The 20446-nt window shown below is 48.1% G+C and overlaps 1 protein-coding gene across 2 annotated transcripts in view; it reads right to left on the bottom strand.

Moving 5' to 3' along the window:
- The window catches only part of LOC146811051 (uncharacterized), a 252120-nt gene that overhangs the window by 70259 nt on the left and 161415 nt on the right, over nt 1-20446 (bottom strand). For both annotated transcript variants that reach the window (XM_085614487.1, XM_085614486.1), the window contains exon 3: nt 12975-13064. In XM_085614487.1, the coding sequence (XP_085470613.1) occupies nt 12975-13064 (90 nt within the window). The remainder of the gene's footprint in view (nt 1-12974; nt 13065-20446) is intronic.

Genomic DNA, 20446 nt, shown 5'->3' with positions numbered 1-20446 from the left:
GCCTCCAGGGCTCCCCGACGCTCCAGTCGCATCTTCTCCGGACTGGATGCCACAGCGGGGCCCAACCCCACATCCCTGCGGGTCTCCCTCCGCCGCCGCCGCCTCCTCTCCTGCTGTCCGCCAGCTCCCGGGTCCGGGGGCCTCTGGCCTCTGTGTAACCCCGTTTCCTCCAGCCAGTCCCAAACATCTGACGGCGTGTCGAAGAATCGGGTCCCCTCCTTCGTGACCACCCTGAGGCGCGAGGGGAACAGCAGTGAATATGGGATCTTCAGCTCGCGCAGCTGGCGCTTCATTGCCAGATAGTTGCTCCTCCGCTTCTGGACTGTCGCTGTGTAGTCCGGAAAAAACATCACTTGACCACTGCCCACCGTGATGGCGTCCAGCTTCCTGGCCTCACGAAGCACCACGTCCCTATCCCGATAGTTGAGGAGTCTGAAAAGGAAGGGTCGCGGCCGAGCCCCGGGCCTAGGCCTCCACGCCGGGACCCTGTGCGCCCGCTCCACTACGAACTGTGGAGAGAGTACCCCCGGAGAAAGAATGTCCCGCAGCCATCCCGCGACAAATTGTTCCGGGCTCCGCCCCTCCTCGCCTTCCGGGAGGCCCACCACTCGAACATTGTGGCGCCGAGAGCGGCCTTCCGCGTCATCGGCCCGATCCTCCAGGGTATGGACACGGTCGATCAGGTCCTGTAAGGCTATAGTGTGGTTGCGCACCACAGGCTGGACGTCCTGGAGCATTTGGCGTTGTTGAGTAACGGAGTCCACTAACTTGCGGTGGTCCGCGTGGAGAAGGGTGAAATCCACCATAACTTTATCGATTCGAGACTCCAGGGAGACCACAGTCTGCTCCAAGGTGGCGCCCAACCGTTCCACTGCCGCCAGTACGGTGTCCATTTTGGCCTCAAGTGCTGTCGCCGGAGGCTCCACGCCTCCGCCAGGACGTCCCGGCGCAGAACCGGGACCCTCCGCCTGCGACCGACCCTCATTCGGTTTGTTCCGCAACCGGCCCATAGCCAACTGTTGTGCTGACGGCATTCGCTGACCACCCCGGCGCCTGTCAGGCAATCTCAACCCCCGGCCCTGTCTCGCCGGGGTATAAGAGAATCAACACCACCTTCCCTCCACCGGTGCGGGGGAGAGGGAGGGAGGAGGCCACAGAATCCTCTCGATAGCGGCTGCGGCCACCGTCTAAGAAATGTCTTCTGCCCGATACCTCCAGGCGCCAGAGGCTACCAAGACCGCCCCGTATTGTTCTCACAATATGTCAGTGCCCCCCGCCAGGCGTCTCTCCTCCGCCTTGACACTTGTGCCTCGCATCAACCAGGTCCAACAATGATTCACCTCCGCTACCGGCATTCACCGCTCCTGGGCCACTAGCAAGTGGGGTCACCCCTCCTAGTCGGAACCCCAGGGGCACTCGCCAGCTCCAGCTGCTCTCTCCACTGCGGGGCGAAGACAGCTCCCCTCTCCTCTGCAGCTGCCCGCCTCAATGTCTACGTCCGTTTATCGGGCCATCGGTCACAAAGCACACAGTTCCTGGGTCACAAGTTCGCGCTCGGCAGCGCTGGCGCATCCCGCCACACTCCAGCGGTCCGTAGCGATCTCCGCCGGACCCACCGCTTCGCCGCAGCGCACGAGGAGGCCCGCCTCACTTCCCAGGCCACCCCGCTGCGTCCTTCAATCCCGCTATTGTGTCGGGGGCCAGCCCCACACGACTCACACAGGCAGCTCCGATTGGGCAGTCGACCAGGCCTCACTAGGGGCCAATCCGGACCAAAGTATCCTGCTACTCCCCGGAGAGGTCGCCGCAAGCTCTCTTCACAGTAGTGCCACGCCGACGCGTAGTCCACAGCACCACCTGCAGGCAGCGATCACCTCAGTGCCGGTTACGCACACATCGCTTCACCCGCTCAGCGCCTCAGACCGGCCGGCCACCGGCTCCGCCTCTCCTCGCCTTCACTGTTGCCGGCCTCGGTGTCACAGAAGCTGGCCGCCGGCCCACCCCCGCCCCCGCCGCGGGAGTCGCGGCCTGTGCGGCCCAGTCGCCGCGCGGTAAGCCACGGGCTGGAGTACCCCTCGCGGACGGCCCGCTCCACTCTCCTCACCGGCTCCAGATACAGCGGGTCATATCAGAAGCAGCGGGCTGTCTCCGGCCCCGAATTTCTCCGTTGGGCCGCGGGAAGCGTATATGCTGCGGCTGGCGGTGTCAGCCACTTCAGCTCGCACTGCGGACAGGAGAATGATGGCCCCGGGTGGCAGGAGCCTCACGCTCTGGTGACCATCTTGCCAGCGCGCCACCTAGCGCCCCCCTGTGAAAATGCCACTGATGAGGCAAGGAAATACCTTGGTAGTGTTGAGAGCCACACTGCCACACCAGTAGAGTGTGTCCATGCAGAGAATGATCTACCTAGGGAGGCCCTGCCTGAATTGATTGTATGTAAATTTCCCCCTATCATCTTAAGGGAGGTTATTATTGCCATAAACTGGATCACTCCAGGAAAAGCGCCGGGGCTAGACAAGGTGCCTGGGGATTTGGTTAAGGCAGATAAGGTAATCTAGGTCCCGTATTTTGCTAAGTATTTTAATTGTATTTTGGATGGCTTACCTAATCCACCCACTTGGTCAGCGGACGGGATTGTACAAATCTATTAGAAAAGCTCACGGCCCCTGCCATCCAGTTATCAGCCAATCAGCCTTATTGACAGCTCCCAAAAGCTTTTTTATCGTATAATGTTGGACAGGCTGTGTGAGTGGGTTGAGGGTGTGGGTCTTTTAACTCCCCTCCAAGCAGGGTTTAGATATGGGACCAGTACCATCGATCAAGTATTCCGACTACAAATTATAAACTGGAAGCATGCCGCTTTGGGAGGTGGCCAGCTCTATGTGGTTTTTGTCGATCTCCATACTGCCTTCGACCTCATGCCATGGGAGGCCTTATGGAAAGTTCTAACTGAACAGGGTGTCCCAAATTATCTTGGTGATGTAATCAGGAGGCTGCACCAGATGAACTATGTGCAATTTAGATATGGCAAACATGGGGAGCTAACACCTCAGATACCAGTCACGAGCGGGGTAGTAAGTCAGGGCTGTGTTGTTGCCCCAACCCTGTTTTTACGATACATTAACAATGTGGTAGCCCAGCTAGAGAAGTGAAATCACGATGCCCTGAGTTTAGCGGGTATGAGGATCCCAGCCCTTCCGTTCACAGATGATACTCTACTGGCATCCAAATCCCCTATGGGCATCCAAAATCTTCTGGACCAGTTTGGTGTCTTCTATGAGCTGAGAGGGCTTGATATCAACCTCCAAAAAAAACAAGTGTATGGTTCTTAATCCTAGCTGCACAACCTGCCCTAGCCCATCTCTCAATGGTGTTCCCCTTGAAAGCATCAGTTCCTTCGAGTATTTGGGACTCACCTTGATGGAGAACTTTGGCTGGTCCACCCAGATCTATAAGAGCAAATCGATTCTCGAACATTATGCAGGGGGCATCCTGAAGGGTTTTAAGGGTTTCTGGCCAGCATCTCCGGCCATCCAAATCTTCAACCTACAAGCATTAGGCAGAGTCTTGCATGGTGGAGAACAATGGAGACACGAGAGGGCTACCACATTGGAGGTGGGCGAGAACAAATTTTTACGATCTTTGGCGTATCTCCCAACCAGTACCCCGCTACTGCCGTTATGGTTAGATCTGGGCCACAGGTACATCACCCATAAAGCAGCCCTTAGACCTCTGCTGTATTGGAGATGGCTATGGGCCTCAGTGGGCCTAGTTCTGTATCAGGCAAGATTGGAGGAGCTACTCAGGCAGTCTGGAGTTTCTAGGATTCTCTGGTTTGAAAACATCAATAATTACTCGGCAAAGGTGGGATGCAAACATTCATGGACTAACCCGGGAGCAATTTCCGGTGTGTCTAAGGCAGCATTGAAGTGGATTTACTGGAGTTATATAGACGGAGAATTGAGCAGGACCAGGAGTTTGGGTACCCTGACACTAGCCTTTCTGAATTCAAATATTCTTTCCTCATGGAAGAATATATGGATTCAATTGAACGCCCTTTGGAAAAAACCCTGTACATTTAATTTCAATTTGGGACCCTACCGTTGCGCCCCTTCACTGCTAAATAGGGGCAACATGATACTAATCCAGACATGACCTGCCCATACTGTCCCCAGACAAAGAAATGCTTCAACCACATATTATTCTTTTGCTAGCACTACCATAATCACAGGAAGAAGCGGATAATTCCGCTTTGTCTGAGTATCGGGATTGGGGATTTTAGGGTAGTCTCCTGAATCCTCAGATCCAATACACCACCCTTGATTATGTTTGCTCTGTCCCACTTCTTAATCTGAGTATGGAGAATCAGACAGAGCAGTGTAGGGCCCTGAATACTGTATTATACTGCCCGTTGCTGTTACACCTTTTAATTCAATGGCATTCCTTAACAAACTGTTAATACTCAATTAGAATCCAGAAGTAGGGTTCATTTGGCTGTAGCCTGTTTTATGAAATCCTAAGACTAGCATATTTATTGATTAAGAACTGCTCATAAATGGGCTTATGGCAGCTTTTTTATTTTATTGGTTTACTACTTTTAACGTTTGTATGTTAATTGTATTTATGTGAACTTATCGTGCAGCATTACCCAAATAAAGAAAATGATGATGATGGTTTACATCCATGCATCTATGTCTCTGTGTCCTCTGTGTTGATAAGTTCTGCTCCAAATTCCTGAAGATTACGCATTTCTCTGACCTCGTCTGTGTAGTGTTGCGCTCTAGTTCTCGCGCGCTACGTGGTGACGCAGCGCGCGAGAATGCACGTTAACGAGCGAATGCGCATGCGCGAAAGCCCGCGAGGTCGGATTCCCAGCACTCTCCCGCCGATGTAGGTAATAAAGCATATTACTACCCACTAACTCTACTCTTGGTCTTTGTGAATAAGGAGGGAACCCCCAACTTTACAGTGGCGACGAGGCTGGGATGTGTATGCAGGAAATTGGAAAGTAGAGGGGAACCTGATCACCGACACACCACGTAGCAAGGTGTCGAGCTGGAAAGGTACCAGAGAAGACCGTAGGAGGAGAACCACCTTCAGGGAGCAGAACAAGGTGGGAGAGCGTGGCAGAGGCAATAACAAGGACAGAAGCCACCCACAGGGTGAAAAAAGAAAAAAAAAAGGAAGAAAATAATAAGGAAATAAAACGGAGAAGACCAGCTCGAACCCAAAGAGACCCTGGCGGACGCAGCAGCACGCAGGGACAGGGGAGCGGAAGAACCCCGACAAGACCAAACGCAAGGTGAGAGCGCGGACGCGCCAGGCAGTCCGAGAGGCCCAGGGGCAGTACCAGAAGGACGCGCCAAAATGAGCACGCAAGCATCTTCACTGACGACACCAATCCCATTCCTGCCGAGACCAGGAGAACCTCAAATGAAATGGGAAGATTGGAGAGAGTACTTCAAGAACTACATTGCAGCGCTAGAAGATGAAAATGGGGAGGCCTTTCCCAGTGCGAGGAAGAAAAGGATCCTACTGCACAATTTAGGCCCAGAAGGGATACGAGTCTATCAGACCCTGGTACTCGCAGCCAGACCGGACACAGATGATGATGTGTTCAAACACGCAATAGAAGACCTCGACACACACTACCGGCCCGTGGTATGCGTCTCCATTGACAGGTACAATTTCCAGCAAAGGAAACAAGAAACCGGTGAATCCATAGATGACTATGTGGCGGCGTTGAGGAAGTTGGCAGTAACGTGCAGGTACGGAGTCCTGACTGATGAGTTCATAAAAGACCAGATAGTTATGCACACTTAATCACACATGACAGAGACAGAGAATAACAGAAAAAAGCAAGTATAGCAGTCTAGGATGCTAAGAAGTGGGAAAATCAATAGATTTTATAATACTGCCCTCACACACCCGAGAGTGTCATGCTTAATCATTGGGCCGCATCATACACCAAGGTGCAGACCAACACCTTTGGTGGAGCGCAATTTTTTAGAATGAATGATGAAAGTCGGTGGTGAGGGTAAAGTATAAAGACAGAACAGTTAGAATAAACACAAAATTGTGCTTCTCAAAGAAAAAGACAACAGATAGTCTCTCAGAGTAAAGGGACCAAAAGAAAAGCAGAAAGAAATCTAAAACTGTCTAGGGGTTGACTCTCGCACTTTTATTCTTGTCAACCTCTGGAAGGGTTAAAATGAAGAAAATGGGGTATCCAGGGCAGGTAACGACCCTATAATCCCCCTGCTAAAACCAACATGTTTCTGCCAGCTATTTGCGTGCCCAACCGGGTCACTCTGGCATTCATCAGGGTGTTGGTCCCTTTGGTATGGTCTGTACCCCTTGTCGTGTACTTACTACCTTATTCGTTCGGGGCAGTATCCCCGCTTCGCTCTTTTGGAAATTCCAAGAGGAAGGACATATAAGAGTTTACGAAAAAATGTTCTAAACCCGGGACAGCGGCGGAGGACTGACGAGGGGAAAGAGGAATGAGTGCCTCTTTAGAGTAAGTGTGACGACAAGAGCACCCGCCCCCGCTGTCCCGGGTTTAGAACATTTTTTCGTAAACTCTTATATGTCCTTCCTCTTGGAATTTTCAAAAGAGCGAAGCGGGGATACTGCCCCGAACGAATAAGGTAGTAAGTACACGACAAGGGGTACAGACCATACCAAAGGGACCAACACCCTGATGAATGCCAGAGTGACCCGGTTGGGCACGCAAATAGCTGGCAGAAACATGTTGGTTTTAGCAGGGGGATTATAGGGTCGTTACCTGCCCTGGATACCCCATTTTCTTCATTTTAACCCTGCCAGAGGTTGACAAGAATAAAAGTGCGAGAGTCAACCCCTAGACAGTTTTAGATTTCTTTCTGCTTTTCTTTTGGTCCCTTTACTCTGAGAGACTATCTGTTGTCTTTTTCTTTGAGAAGCACAATTTTGTGTTTATTCTAACTGTTCTGTCTTTATACTTTACCCTCACCACCGACTTTCATCATTCATTCTAAAAAATTGCGCTCCACCAAAGGTGTTGGTCTGCACCTTGGTGTATGATGCGGCCCAATGATGAAGCATGACACTCTCGGGTGTGTGAGGGCAGTATTATAAAATCTATTGATTTTCCCACTTCTTAGCATCCTAGACTGCTATACTTGCTTTTTTCTGTTATTCTCTGTCTCTGTCATGTGTGATTAAGTGTGTTTGAGGGAGTCAGAGACAGTGCTATCCCTCGTCTCTTCTACTTTGTGGGTTGATAGTTATGCACACTACCAACAAGACCGTGCAAGACAAATTGTGGACAAACTGTGAAGCATCGCTGAAGGAAGTAATAGCCTTAGTGAAAAAGGCGGAAATGTCGAAAAGGTGCGCGGAAGCGGCCAAGAAGGAGACCATTCAGAGAACCATGGTGAACAAGGTGGATGACGCCGAACCGCAGGGACAGAGCAAAACCATGCTGCCCGACGGGAAAGGACAGAGTAGATGGAAAGGGAAACCGGGACAATCATGGAAGCCGAGTAGAGACAACAGCACGGGGTGCTACAGGTGTGGTAGTCCAGCGCATGCTGCCCAAGACAAACGATGCCCAGCTTGCCGAGCAAAATGCATGTTCTGTGGCAATATGGGGCACTATGAAAAAGTGTGCCGCCGGAAAACGAAGAGACCAATGGTGAAGTATGTGATGCAAGACCAACAGGAAGAAGAAGACGAACAAGAGGAAGAAGACGAGGTATTGTGCGTGGATGAGCCAGTGCAAGCGCTCCCGCAAACCACAGTGCGACATGCTAATAGGAGGTGTGAAAATCAAGATTATAGCAGACTCAGGATCTCCGTACACCATAGTGCAAAGGGCAGTATGGAGAGAAGAATTCGAGCCCAGCTTGGGATCAAGGCTAGAACCACTGGACATACGGCCAGTGTCGTACACAGGCGAACCCATTCCCATGGTGGGATACAGGAAGTTGAACTTCGAATTCAAAGGAAGATGCACGGAGTGCAAGTTGTATGTGGCGGAAAGAGGCCCATCCGTATCAGGATGGATGGATCAAGGTGACCTCGGGATCAAGTTAGACCCAGGAGGGGGCACGCAAGTGCTACTGACAGCGCCAGGGAGCTGGCCGGAACTAGAAGAAATGAAAAGCAAATTCCCAAAGGTATTTGGAGGGAAAGTGGGCAAATTAGAGAAATTCACCCACAAAATAGTACTTAAGGAAAATTCGAGACCGGTCTCGCACAAAGTCCACAACGTGCCGCTAGCCGTAAAAGAAGCGGTGCAGCTTGAACTGCGGAGACTAGAAGAAAATGGAATAATAGAGCCCATAGACAGTTCGGAATGGCTGGCCCCCTTGGTAGTTGCCACGAAACCAAATGGGAAAGTTCATCTGTGTGTGGACCTTCGTGAGCATAACAAGTGCCTAGTAGTGGAAAAATTCCCATTGGCGCGCATTAAAGAAATGTTGTCCAAAACAAAGGAGATAAAGTGGTTTTCCACCATCGACGTCACATCTGCCTATCACCAGATGGATCTACATCCCGCAAGCAGGAAATTGACTTCCTTTATAACGCCTTTTGGATGCTATCAATTCCGCAGGCTGCCGTTTGGTCTCGCTTCCGCAGCGGCGGTGTTCCAGAAATGAATGCATCGCCTCTTCAAGGACATCGAGTGCATCCAATACGTCCAGGATGACATACTGGTGATGGGGTCAGACAGGAAAGACCATGATATGAAGCTAGACAAAGTGCTTTGAGTGTTGGAGACCAACGGCTTGACTGCAGAATGGGAGAAGTGCCGACTAGGGATGACGTCTGTCACATATTTGGGACACGAAATAGGTGGACAAGGCATTACACCCAAACGAGAAAACGTGAAAGCTATCTGTAACGCTGAGGCACCATCCAACAAAGAAGAAGTGAGATCATTCCTAGGGATGGCAGAATATTATAGCAAATTTGTGCAACACTTTGCCACCAAGACACACCATCTGAGACAATTGATAAGGGACAAAACAGCGTTCAAGTGGACAGAAGAAACGCAAAAGGAATTTGAAGCATTGAAGCGCGACATCAGTCAAGCAGTACCACTGCAAGGATACAACCCGCAGGGACAATCTATACTGACAACAGACGCCAGTGAAAAAGGATTGGGAGCAGTTCTCATGCAGGAGAGGAGAGAAGGGACGACGGAGACCCTCTGCTTTGCATCCAGGTCATTATCACCTACAGAACAGAAATATAGTGTAATCGAGAAGGAAATGCTGGCGGTGGTATGGGCCATGGGAAGGTTCTGCCAATTTCTATGGGGTACGAGGTTCAAACTCAAAACGGATCACAAGCCTTTAGTCAAGGTGCTCACCTCCAGCGGACATGCCAGCGCCACGCCGCGCATAGCCAAGATGACACTAAAGTTACTAGAATACAGGTATGATGTGGAGTACATACCAGGGACACAAAACAAAGTCGCTGATTATCTCAGCAGAGCAGCAGCGATGGAGGAGGTCCCCAACACAGCGGCAGAAGAGGAAGAGATGGTAGCGGTAATGGAAGACCCCGAAAGGGTAATAAGTAAGCAAGAATGGACCCAAGCGTACGAAGATGACAATGAAATTAGAGAGGTCAAGGAACACATAGTACATGGTTGGCCCGAGAAAAGACGGCTGCGAGAGGCGCTCAGGAAGTTCTATGAAGTCAGAGAGGAGCTGTCAGTGGGAGACGAAGGAATTTTCCTGTAGAGAGGTGAGAAAGTCATCCCCCCGGCAGCGTTAGTATCTCGCCTGGTCGGGCTGCTGCACGAAGGACACTTGGGAATAGTGAAAACCAAGATGAGGGTGAAGCACATGTACTGGTGGCCTGGAATGGACATCCAGTTAGAGAGGCATGTCAGGGAATGCGACCAATGCCAGAGAGCGGACAAGACACTGAATCCACTAAGGCCGGCGTTGCGGAAATTCACACTGCCAAAGGATCCGTGGGAAGAAGTAGCGGTAGACATTCTAGGACCGGTGCTGGACAACCAAGGGACGCCCCAATATCTGTGCGTTCTTGTGGACAAATACTGCAAATGGCCGGAGATACATATTCAAGAAGCAATGGATACGGAGACGGTGATTAAGTTCATGACGTCAGTATTCCTCAGGTAAGGAATCCCGAGAACCATTTTGAGCGACAATGGACCGCAATTCACCTCTGAAAAGTGGTACAAATATGCTGAGAGGAATGGAATCAAAGTACAACATACTTCCGTGTATCATCCGTCAAGTAGTGGATAAGTGGAACGTTTCAATCGAGTCATCATGGGATCCATCCAAGCAGCCATCATGATGGGCAAGGACTGGGAGAAGGAGGTACAGAACATGATATGGGCATACCGTATCACCCCCACAGGCACGGGGTATAGCCATTTCCAAATCTTGAGGGGACGACATCCTTTCACCAAAGACAATGTAGTGTGGAGAGAAAAGACGATAACCAGCAAGTGGTCTCCGGCAGTGGTACAGCACAACCTGGAGAAGACCCAAAGAATATATACTGAATACTATAATCAAAGGAGGAGAGTGAAAGCCACTACCCTGGAGAGAGGGGAATGGGTGAGAGTCAGATTTGCCATGAAAAAAAAGAAGGGAGACAGCAAATACAGCCCTCCCCTACAAGTGAAAGAAGTGTACGGCAGGGCTGCATTGCTCAGTGATGGGAATGTGTGGTCTCAAGACTGTATGACCAAATGCAACCAAATCCTACGTTGGCCCCAGGAGGAGAGTGAAAGGACGCCACAAGACACAAGCGCAAGGGAAAATGAAGGAAACAACGCAGCTGGAGAGGAAGACAGGACAGGAGAAGAGAGCAGTGAGAAACATGGGGAGCAAATGACACCAGAGATCGTGGAACAGAGTGGAGAGGAGAGCAGAACCCCGAGGAGGGAAGAGCCGAGCACACCGAGAGGCCAAGCAGGAAGCCCAGCGAAGGAAGGTACCCAAGAGGAATGCTCCACTCCGGTAAGGTGCACTAGAGTGGGCAGAGTGGTAGTAAGACCCAGCCACTTCCGAGACTTTGAACTAGAGGGTAGCTTAATGATTATTGGGACTTTAAGGACCACTTATCCTTGTTTATAAAAGAAGGGAGATATGTAGTGTTGCGCTCTAGTTCTCGCACGCTACATGGTGACGCAGCGCGCGATAACGTACGTTAACGAGCGAATGTGCATGCGCGAAAGCCCGCGATTGCCGCGAGGTCGGATTCCCGGCGCTCTCCCACCGATGTAGGTAATAAAGCATATTACTACCCACTACCTCTACTCTTGGTCTTTGTGAATAAGGAGGGAACCCCCAACTTTACAGTCTGTTTATTATTGTCTGTAACCTACTGTCTGTGTTCAAATATTTTACCAGTGTCTCAGTATCTAGGTGCTTGTATCGCTGTTCTTTTTTCACTGTTGTTCCACAGCTATGTTACCTACATGTCTCAGTGTCATCAATTTTGTTGGGTCTGGACTAGAGACACATATTCCCAAAAATATAAATAAATATACATGTATAAACAGGCTTTAGTCAGAGCTCTTCATCCATTAATGCAAAATATGTACTAATGCGCTGATCACTAAAAATGGTCACAAGTTGTGCACTGCCTTTCTGCGACCAGTAATTTGTCAATCTGCAAAACAAGGAATCGGAAGGGAGTTGCAGAATGGCCTGCCAAATAATATTTATTAGGTAGGTCGGAATTTGCATCCCCATCCGATTGGTTATCTTCACAGGGATGCTGGTCTGCAAGGGATAGATGACCACCATTCCAAAGAAACTATTTCAAAATGGATTTGTTTTAAAGCAAACTAAGTCTCTTCAATGAAATGGGCAGCTTAAAAAAAAAACTATTTAGAAAAACGTCATTGAGAGCAGACAGTCTTTCGCTAGACCACTGCCTACTCCTCCTAAAGCAGCCACCAAGATTCCCAAAGGCGAGGAGGGACAAATGGGATTGCTTAGTGTTTTTACTAGTTGCAAACCCTCTGATTTGGTCAATGTTTTTCCTTTTTATCCATGTTGATGGAAGAGGCCTTGCCTTTTCAAGGGACTACCAACACCACACATTGAGCTTGAGCTGTGTTAGATAAAAAGCACAAAACTCAAAGCCTTTGTGCCATGTTGTTATTAAAAAACTTAGACTCGTGGTGAATTAGAATGAAGCTTTATCCTTATCTCTTAAGCATTCCTCAAATCTCGAAGCATCACGCACAAAGAAATTAGTTACCAGTAACTCCAGTTCTGCAGCATTGCTATCTTTCATAAACTCACATGCTTGAATCATTTGCCGAATAAGGCTGAGAATGCCTGGTAGCTTTAAACAGGGGTAGTAGGAGAGCTCAGCAATTCCACCTCACTGGCTGAAGTTCGGTCTGTTTCAAATGTGGTGGATGTTCTACTAAAGAAATGTTGCTGAGGCCTTTAGCCTTTTTTAACAAGGGTTACTGCTTTTTAATGTTAACTAAGAAGGTATGAAACATCCAAAGCTGAAGAAGCTCAAATGAAGGCAAACTAACAGGAAGAGCCAGTGGGTAAAGTTGCGGAGTCTAGCACATAACCGGCATTACTTTCTTCATCTGTACCAGTATCTACTTAAAAAGGCCCAAGGTACTGACTGCGTATCAAAAACATGGTATGCCTGAATGTAAACTGCAACAATCAACTAACTCTCAGGCGTAAGGCAAGAATTATTACCTGGTCCACTACTATAACTTGCATAAAAAACAGGTCTGCCATGAAAATGATTCATAGCAGCATTCGTAGTTGTCTTCTGAATACTTGACACACTGATTAGGTGTAAAGGTGTCAGAAGATATAAACTGAAAAGGTTTTCATGAATTGTAAGCTTTAGTACAAAAAAAGAAAATACATTTGTTATGAATGTGCACTAGTGGGTTCTCTAATAAGACATCATATATTTTAATTGGGCAATCACCTTCTCACCTCACATACCTTATTGCACATCACAAGTCTTCTTCTAAGGCTGTCATTTTCCTGAAGCATTTTTGAAATTGTTTTCAAAACCTGACGACTGCTAGCAGACTGAAAGATGAAAGGAAATTTGTGTAAGAAATGAAGAACATCCCATCTATATAGTTACACATATTTAAAGTAATGTAACCACACTACACATAATGAAGCACAAGAATCTCACACACATGTAATTGACCCAGTATGTGGGCTTAATTCAAGTTAGCAAGTCATTTTATTGTCTGAAAAAGGAATGAATCACCAGTAAAGCTCGCAGTGTTTCGGCACAAGGCTTTTCCTTAATGGGTTCATGATTTTATGGGACTCAATTCAATTCCTTTGCATAACAATAAAGAAGAGCAGTTAAAAGCCTCATATGATTAGGCACCTTTGTTTTCTTCTATTAACTCACAAGGCCTCCAGTTAAAAAAGAGTTGCATGGGATTGGTAACTGGTGTCGTACTGCCACCCAATTCCTTCCTGCATGGTTGGGGTCTATACAGACACAAGAAAAATACATTATTACTTGTTTGTTATTTTCTTCTTTGAATTCGTAAGCATTAGAATATATGTGCAGCAACTGGGGAGTTTTAATAGATATTTTAAATTTGGAGGAGGCAACATTTTCTGTTTCTATTTCTATATATTGGTTTCAGTGAGGTGCTGCCAAAAATGTCGTTTGCAAAAAACACAGAGGGGATAGTGAGCATCTCTGCCAGATTCCCTCTACAGTGAAAAAATGAAAGGCGAATAATCAAACCAACTGTGATTCTAGCCACTGGGCTATTATAAAAGCATCCAATTAGATATATAGAAACAGGTCTAGTCCTTTGCAAATAACTCAAGTTCTCTAATGAGGGAGGCCACTTTATCCGATCATCTTCTTCAGTACTTGTCAAAGGAAATAAAAAGCCAACAAACTTCCCACTCTATGGGCCTATCATGTTAAGGATAATACACATTGTATGATCTGCAACAACCTAGTGGATGGAGGACTTCACGCCATCAGCAAATGCTTCTGGCAAACATTCTGAGGTCCAAATTAAGAAGCAATAAACGGCGGTAACATGGGCAGCTTTATTTATTAAAGTTACTTTGGTCTCACCGACTGAGTTCAGATCTTCTTCTATGCCTCAATAGCTATAATGTCTCCATGGGAAAGATATTCAAACACAGCATTTTATTCTCTAAGCTTGTAATTGTACAGACATGCCCACTTTCTTTCTGCTGTGACCACCTGTTGCATACAATTGCCACTCCTTACAAACTGACTACAGTGTGGCAAAGTCCATCCTCTATCTCCACATATGCTTATTTGACACATGGCTGTACCCTAATTCATGCAAGATGCCAGCCACCTCGGTCTCCATCCAACGCTTGGTTCCAGAGGCACCGCAACACAGTAGATTACTTCTACAATGGCCCGCTCACTGTTGTAATGACAACTTAACCACCCAGATGTCTGTGCTGCCCTTGCTGCTTGCTTCATTGATCCTCTGGAAGAAGGCAGAGATTTCACTGCTACAGGTTTCTTCAAGGGTTGGGCTGCTCCCTCCACTGTAGGTCTCTCCTCTTTTAGGCAGTGGTGCCAACACTGCTGGCGGCATTTCTGGCCTTCTCACTGTTTGATCACAGCAGCTTTCTCTTTGTTTCCTGGTCCGAATCACACACACGTCCCTTTGAGTCGACTTCCATGGATGCTATTTCATAATTCAATTGTTTCTTGAAAGCACCCCAACAAACTTATTCCCAATTAATTAAGATAATCAAGCCTAAAACGTTCTCCTGAGCAATAACACTCCAATCCCAAAACTGACTCCACTTCCCATAGATATCACACTTTGGGCCTAATTACAATGTCGGTCGGAAAGCCTCCAACCGCTGGTCAGAGGCTTTCCGATGGGCATTGTAGGTTCAAACTCAGACCGCTGACGGCAGTCAGAGTTTAAACCGCCTGTAGAATCAGAGTAGGTTCCGACGGGCTCAAGGAGCCCGTCAGCCAGTCGGAAAGGCCTCATAATCATCGGAAAGGCCTCATAATCCCTTAAGGACGGCATTTCCGCAGTCGGGATGATGATGGTACTTTCCGACAGCAGATCCATGTCTGCCTTTCCGACATGGAACTGCTGTTGGAAAGTGTCTTTGTGGGCCCCTAACAGGGCGCCCTGGCCCACCGCATGTGGCCCTGGGGGGCAGCTACAGTGCCCCTCTTCACATTCCTGCACCGTGTGGCAGGCACCGTTTTACAAAACTTCAATTTTTCAATGGAAGCTTGTGCTGCAGGTGGTTTTGGTCCGCCATACAAGCTCCCATTGAAAAATGGAAGTTTGCGACCGCAACATGTGCAGTCGCATCCTAACTGCGGTGTCAGAACTGCCAACCTGAGGTCGGTCCATTCCCAATCCGCAGAGATGTCGGTCGGAGGCAACTCTGACAGAAATCGTAATCAGGGCCTTAGTAGTAATCACTGGCCTCAATTTTGATATTTTTTCAGGATTTCGGGTGGTCAACATTCGATCAATGTTCTTGCTATTGCTCGAACAAGCAGACATTTTCTCCCAGCCCAGCAGTACCCCCTTTTATTAAAAAAAATTGTAGATGGTAAATATTATAATTGTGACAGCACCTTTAGTAAATTAGGAACTTTCCCTTTCCAGCATGTTAGCTAGGTAGTGTAAGGCAGTTCATTCGAATAGAGAGGCTGAAGAAAAATAAAACAGGATAGGTTTATTTGTATGAATTCAATGAAGATTATCCTGAAGGACAACTGAATTTAGAAGCAATTAGCTTTTCGGTGTTTAAAAAGAGGTGAACATGTGCTTTTTCAATGTGATTTCCAATTCTACGTATTTTTAATCGTTTACTATATTTTTCGAAACTGTCACAATGTTTTGATCTTACTGTATGCTGTTTTGCCCGATTCAGTCTTTCTCAGTGTTTATCTTATAGAGGTATATCCTACGGACTGAACTGGCACACCTGCACTTTATTCGCCCATTTTGTTTACTCCCGAATTTGGGCTTTGCACTCCCTTTTTTTTTAACATCGAGTCTTATTCCTACCCTTTTGCATAATTAGTCTTAGATGTTTTTATTCATGTTAACTGGACTTCCTTATGTACTCATGGTTTCTTTTAAGCTTTTTGTATTTATATGTGTGTTTAGTACACTTGTTTTAACTCATGTGCTTTTATGGTCTTTATCAGCCGAATAAAGAATCTTTGACTTGACTTGGTCTTTTCAGTTTAAGCTACTGTTACAAATGATTATATTCTAGTCTCTACTGGATTATATGCGTGCATATTATGCTGCACATAGTGTTTTATTGTATTGTCTTCTGGTTGTTTTTCGAAATGGGTGTATGTCTGAATGGAGTCTTGATTAAGCTCCCTTGTCCTGAAGATAAATAAACACATTAAGAAATTACGCCGTGGAGAAAGGAGGTGTGAGTCTATAAGTACATCTAACTGTGTTGAAACATGACTCTTCTGCACCATTTCTCACATATCACTCCTTCTTCTACTAAAATTCATACATTAAAGATACAGGAATGCCCTGATTTCATGGATGTCAATTCACCAAAAGGCCAGGGGTTGCAGAAGTGACATCACATGACCTTTGAACCCAATGATATCACAGGAAGTGACAGCATGTGTCCTTCACCCTAAAGTTATCCTAGAAAGGGATTCCACAAAAATTCACAAACATGAAATAAGTGCAGTGTCTATTTTCTTTTTAATAAAATAAAAAGCCTAAAATTCCTAAGCACATCTGTTGAATGTTCTGGCATTAATTGTTATTGCTCTCCTGTTCATCATGCTAGAGTGCCATACAGCTGTCATACTGTGCCGTATTTATTTGCCCCTGTCTCCCTCTTTTATCTCTCATTTGCAATATCTTTCTCCCTTGTCTAATCTCTATATTGCATACTTCTCTGCAGTGTTTCACCTCTCTCTTGTCCTGTTCTGTCGTTGTCCTCTCTTGCGTCATCTCTCATATCACCACTCTCCCTGGCCCTCTCTTCCTCTTTACTGCTATCTTTTCTCCCACTTCTCCATGTTGTCTTCTGCCTACTCCATTTTCTATATTATTTGACTCTGGTTCTCCTGTCTCCCTCTCGCACGATCCTTTTTTTTACCTATCTCTTCCATTAGTCATCTGTTTCCCACCTGTTGTTCTCTCTTTCATCTCTGACATATCTCCAATGCTCCGTCAGCTACATTTCTCACCTATCTCTTTCCTTTTACTCTCACCCCTTTCTGTATCTCCTCTTTATCTCTCATTTGTCCTTCTCTTACCCGTCTGCCTCTTTATTGCCTCTCTCTAAAATGTCTCCACCTCTCTCTTATCAGTTTATGATCTATTTTCCACCTGTCTATCCTCTCGAAGTCTCTCTGTTGTTTCTTCCGAGCCTGTCTCTTCATCATTGGTCTCTTTCTATCTTCTGTCGCCCACACTCACTCTGAGCTTCCTCTCAACAGCCTGTTTTTTAGGTCTCGGCCTGGCGAAAGCAGCGCATGCGCTGATCTCGCCATGCGAGGACTTCTTGGAATCAATATGGATTCCGAAGCCGTGTCTCCGCTCCGCCTGCAGTTTTCATTCGTGTGCGTTGTTTGGCGTCACAAATTATGCAAAAGGCAGTGCAATGATTGCACCAGAGGCATTTCAATCCCTCCTGGTTGCCAGCCTGTCCCCTTTTTGCCCCGCCCAGCGGAATTGGATCTCTCACTTGCGGTGTTACACACTCTCCTTCATTAGCTGGGACGCACTATGTTTTCACACAAAGCCGACAGCTTGTTTAAAATGCGCCTCGGCGTGCTCCTGTTGCCACCTCCCTCGGGCAAAGGCTCATTATTCAGTGCGCTTTTTGTTTTACAATAGTGGCCCGGCGGCGTTCTATTGTGTAATGTATGAGGATCTGCTTTGTTTTTTAAACAATAATATGTTGTTGCTTAGTATATTCCCTTCGTTTTGTCACTGTATTATTTGGAGTTGTGTGAAGAGTTTCACGGTGAACTTGCTCCCTTTCCCAGACTAGCTGTGGCGTGGAGAGCTCCCTGCGACTCCCGCTAGGCGCCTCCAGAGCTGCGGTCGGACTCGGAGAGAAGCAGACAGAGCTTAGAAGATGGCAGCCCCCATGTATCGCTGAGTGTATGCAGGAGGCGCGAGCTCTTTGTCTCTCGCGCTCACAGCCTGGGTTTGCCTGCAGCCCCTAGAAGACGTCTGGCCTGTGCAGCGCCCGCTTAAAGGACACTGCGCTCAGTGTTAAAGTTAAGAAATATATAAACAAACCGAGTGCGGTGTCCGTGAAGCGGCGCTGCGCTCAGCTTTAAACTTGAGCATTTGCAATGCAATCAGACCTATTGCATTGCAAATGCTTGTTTTTAAATGTCTCACTTCCCTGTTCTAAAATGTCGGCTTGTATGGACTTGCGTTGAAGCGTGGATGGATTCCTCCGCCGCCAGCTGATACAGTCCATATTTTGTCGAGTCCCTTGGTGGGCGTGGCTCTTTTTTGTCCACTGGAGCGCGGTTGCTTCAGGCTGATGGGAGATCTGGTCACGACTATGTAGTAAAAGTAAACGCGTCCATTGAAGTGTTCAACTTCCCTAATTCACAACTAACTATACGTTACGGCAGATCGCGTTGCGAGTGAGCTTCCTCTGTGGGGAGGAATAACCGGACAGTCCATGTTATTCTCCACCGGTAATAGAGGGTACCCTTTTAACGAACTAAGCAGATCCTCCCCACGAAACTGATTACCAGCACTCCTGCCTCCTGGATTGAGCTACCCATACTTCCCCGACGACGCGGCCGGAGCCCTGGGCAATCACAATCTTTCCCAAGACCGGTGACCCCTTTCTGTTTTTTAGACTTGTGCCCATACGCGACCACCATTGCACCTTACATTTTTTTTTCAAAGATGCTGCAAAATGCATCCCGACGTTGCACTGTACCGCCAGAAGTATGTGTTACAGCAAATGTCTCGCAAGGTGAAGCAGCTTGGCTTTGCCAATGCATGTTCATTAACGCAGTTATGTATTTTATTACATTAATGATAAAGACGAATGTAACACCGTACACTGTCCTCAGAACTTCTGTAAAGTAGCTGAAAAATGCAGTGAATATGCGTTTATCGCGTGAGCTTACATTTATATGTATCACGTTCTGTTGACTTGGAATTAGGTGGTGTTGCATTATTGTAAAAAACGCGGTAAGACCTTGTTGTGCGCAGAAATGTCGCAGAGGTTTAAAATCTGCTGTCTGCGAACTGGAAACCCCTCCGTATTACCCACACGTGTGGAAATGCTGCTGATCCTGAAGGCAGTCAGGTAATTACTGCATTGTGGCAATGCCCTCATTGAGTTTGCCTGGTACTCGAACAGGGGGTCGGTTAACGGCCTGCCTGGCTTTTGCCCTATAGACCCCCCTCCTCCCTTGGGAAGCAGGCATGTGGGGTGTAGTGTGGTGTGTTTTGGCACAGCTGTGAACAGGACGCGCCCCTCCCTGCACACAGCCTGGCTCTGCGGGTTAATAACTTCCTCCATTCTGCTCTTCATGAGTGATGCAATCTTGGCTCTAAGGACATGGCGTGGTGTCGGTGTGCAGTGTGTGCTGCGTTGTAGGTGTTCTACGGGGAGGTGGCAGTGCAGGTAGGAGGGCCCTGGGCCTCATCCGGGTCCTGGCGGGCCGAGCTCCTCTGGGGGCACCATGCTCGCTATTTATGACTTGCGGAGCCTCTTGTGTTGGATCGGGTTACTCTGGCACAGACGGTGGCCTGCCCCCGGACACCGAGGCACAGCGTCCCTCGCTGCTCTCTGGGCGGCATGCACACAGTGCGCACAGAGCGGGGGGACTATAGGCATGTGTCCGGTGGGAGTTGTGACTAGACGCCGCTCAGGGAACCAGCTAGTTAAAGCTTGCACGTGAGGCCACCCTGGTGTAGAACAGGAGTCGGCACTGATGCTGCGGGAGGGTGTGCACGACGGTGTGTTAGAGCATACATCCATCCGGCTGAAAGGTGGAGAGAGGCGGGAGACAAAGGACTAGGCCGCCTTAAAGATGTGTGCAGTGATCGGTGCTACCTGTGAGGTGGTGGCCGCGTGCGACACACGGCAGAGGTAACAGGCCACGGGTTACAGGTGGTGGATGGCGTTACACAAACCAGGAGTGTCCGTGTAGAGCTGGTGTTTCTACTCTGCAGACATGCGGTAAAGTGCCTTCCGAGGCGCACAAGTGTGCATCTGAGATACGAATGTGTTGTGTGACGAATGTGGAGGCGAGGCGGGTACTAACGGAGTCGGTGGCAATGCACAAAGATGCTCACACGTGTGGGGTGCGGAGAATGAGCCCCGTGCAAACAGTGGGTGAGGAGGTGAATGGGGATTATTATTATTGATTTTGTTGGAAGTGTGACTAGTCAAGTGCCCTCAGCAGGGTGCGCGAGGGCTCATGT

Source organism: Triturus cristatus, chromosome 7 (assembly GCF_964204655.1).
Source record: "Triturus cristatus chromosome 7, aTriCri1.1, whole genome shotgun sequence".
NCBI lineage: Eukaryota > Metazoa > Chordata > Amphibia > Caudata > Salamandridae > Triturus > Triturus cristatus.
Note: the sequence above shows the minus strand (reverse complement) of the source record. Positions and strands in the feature narration are given on the sequence as shown.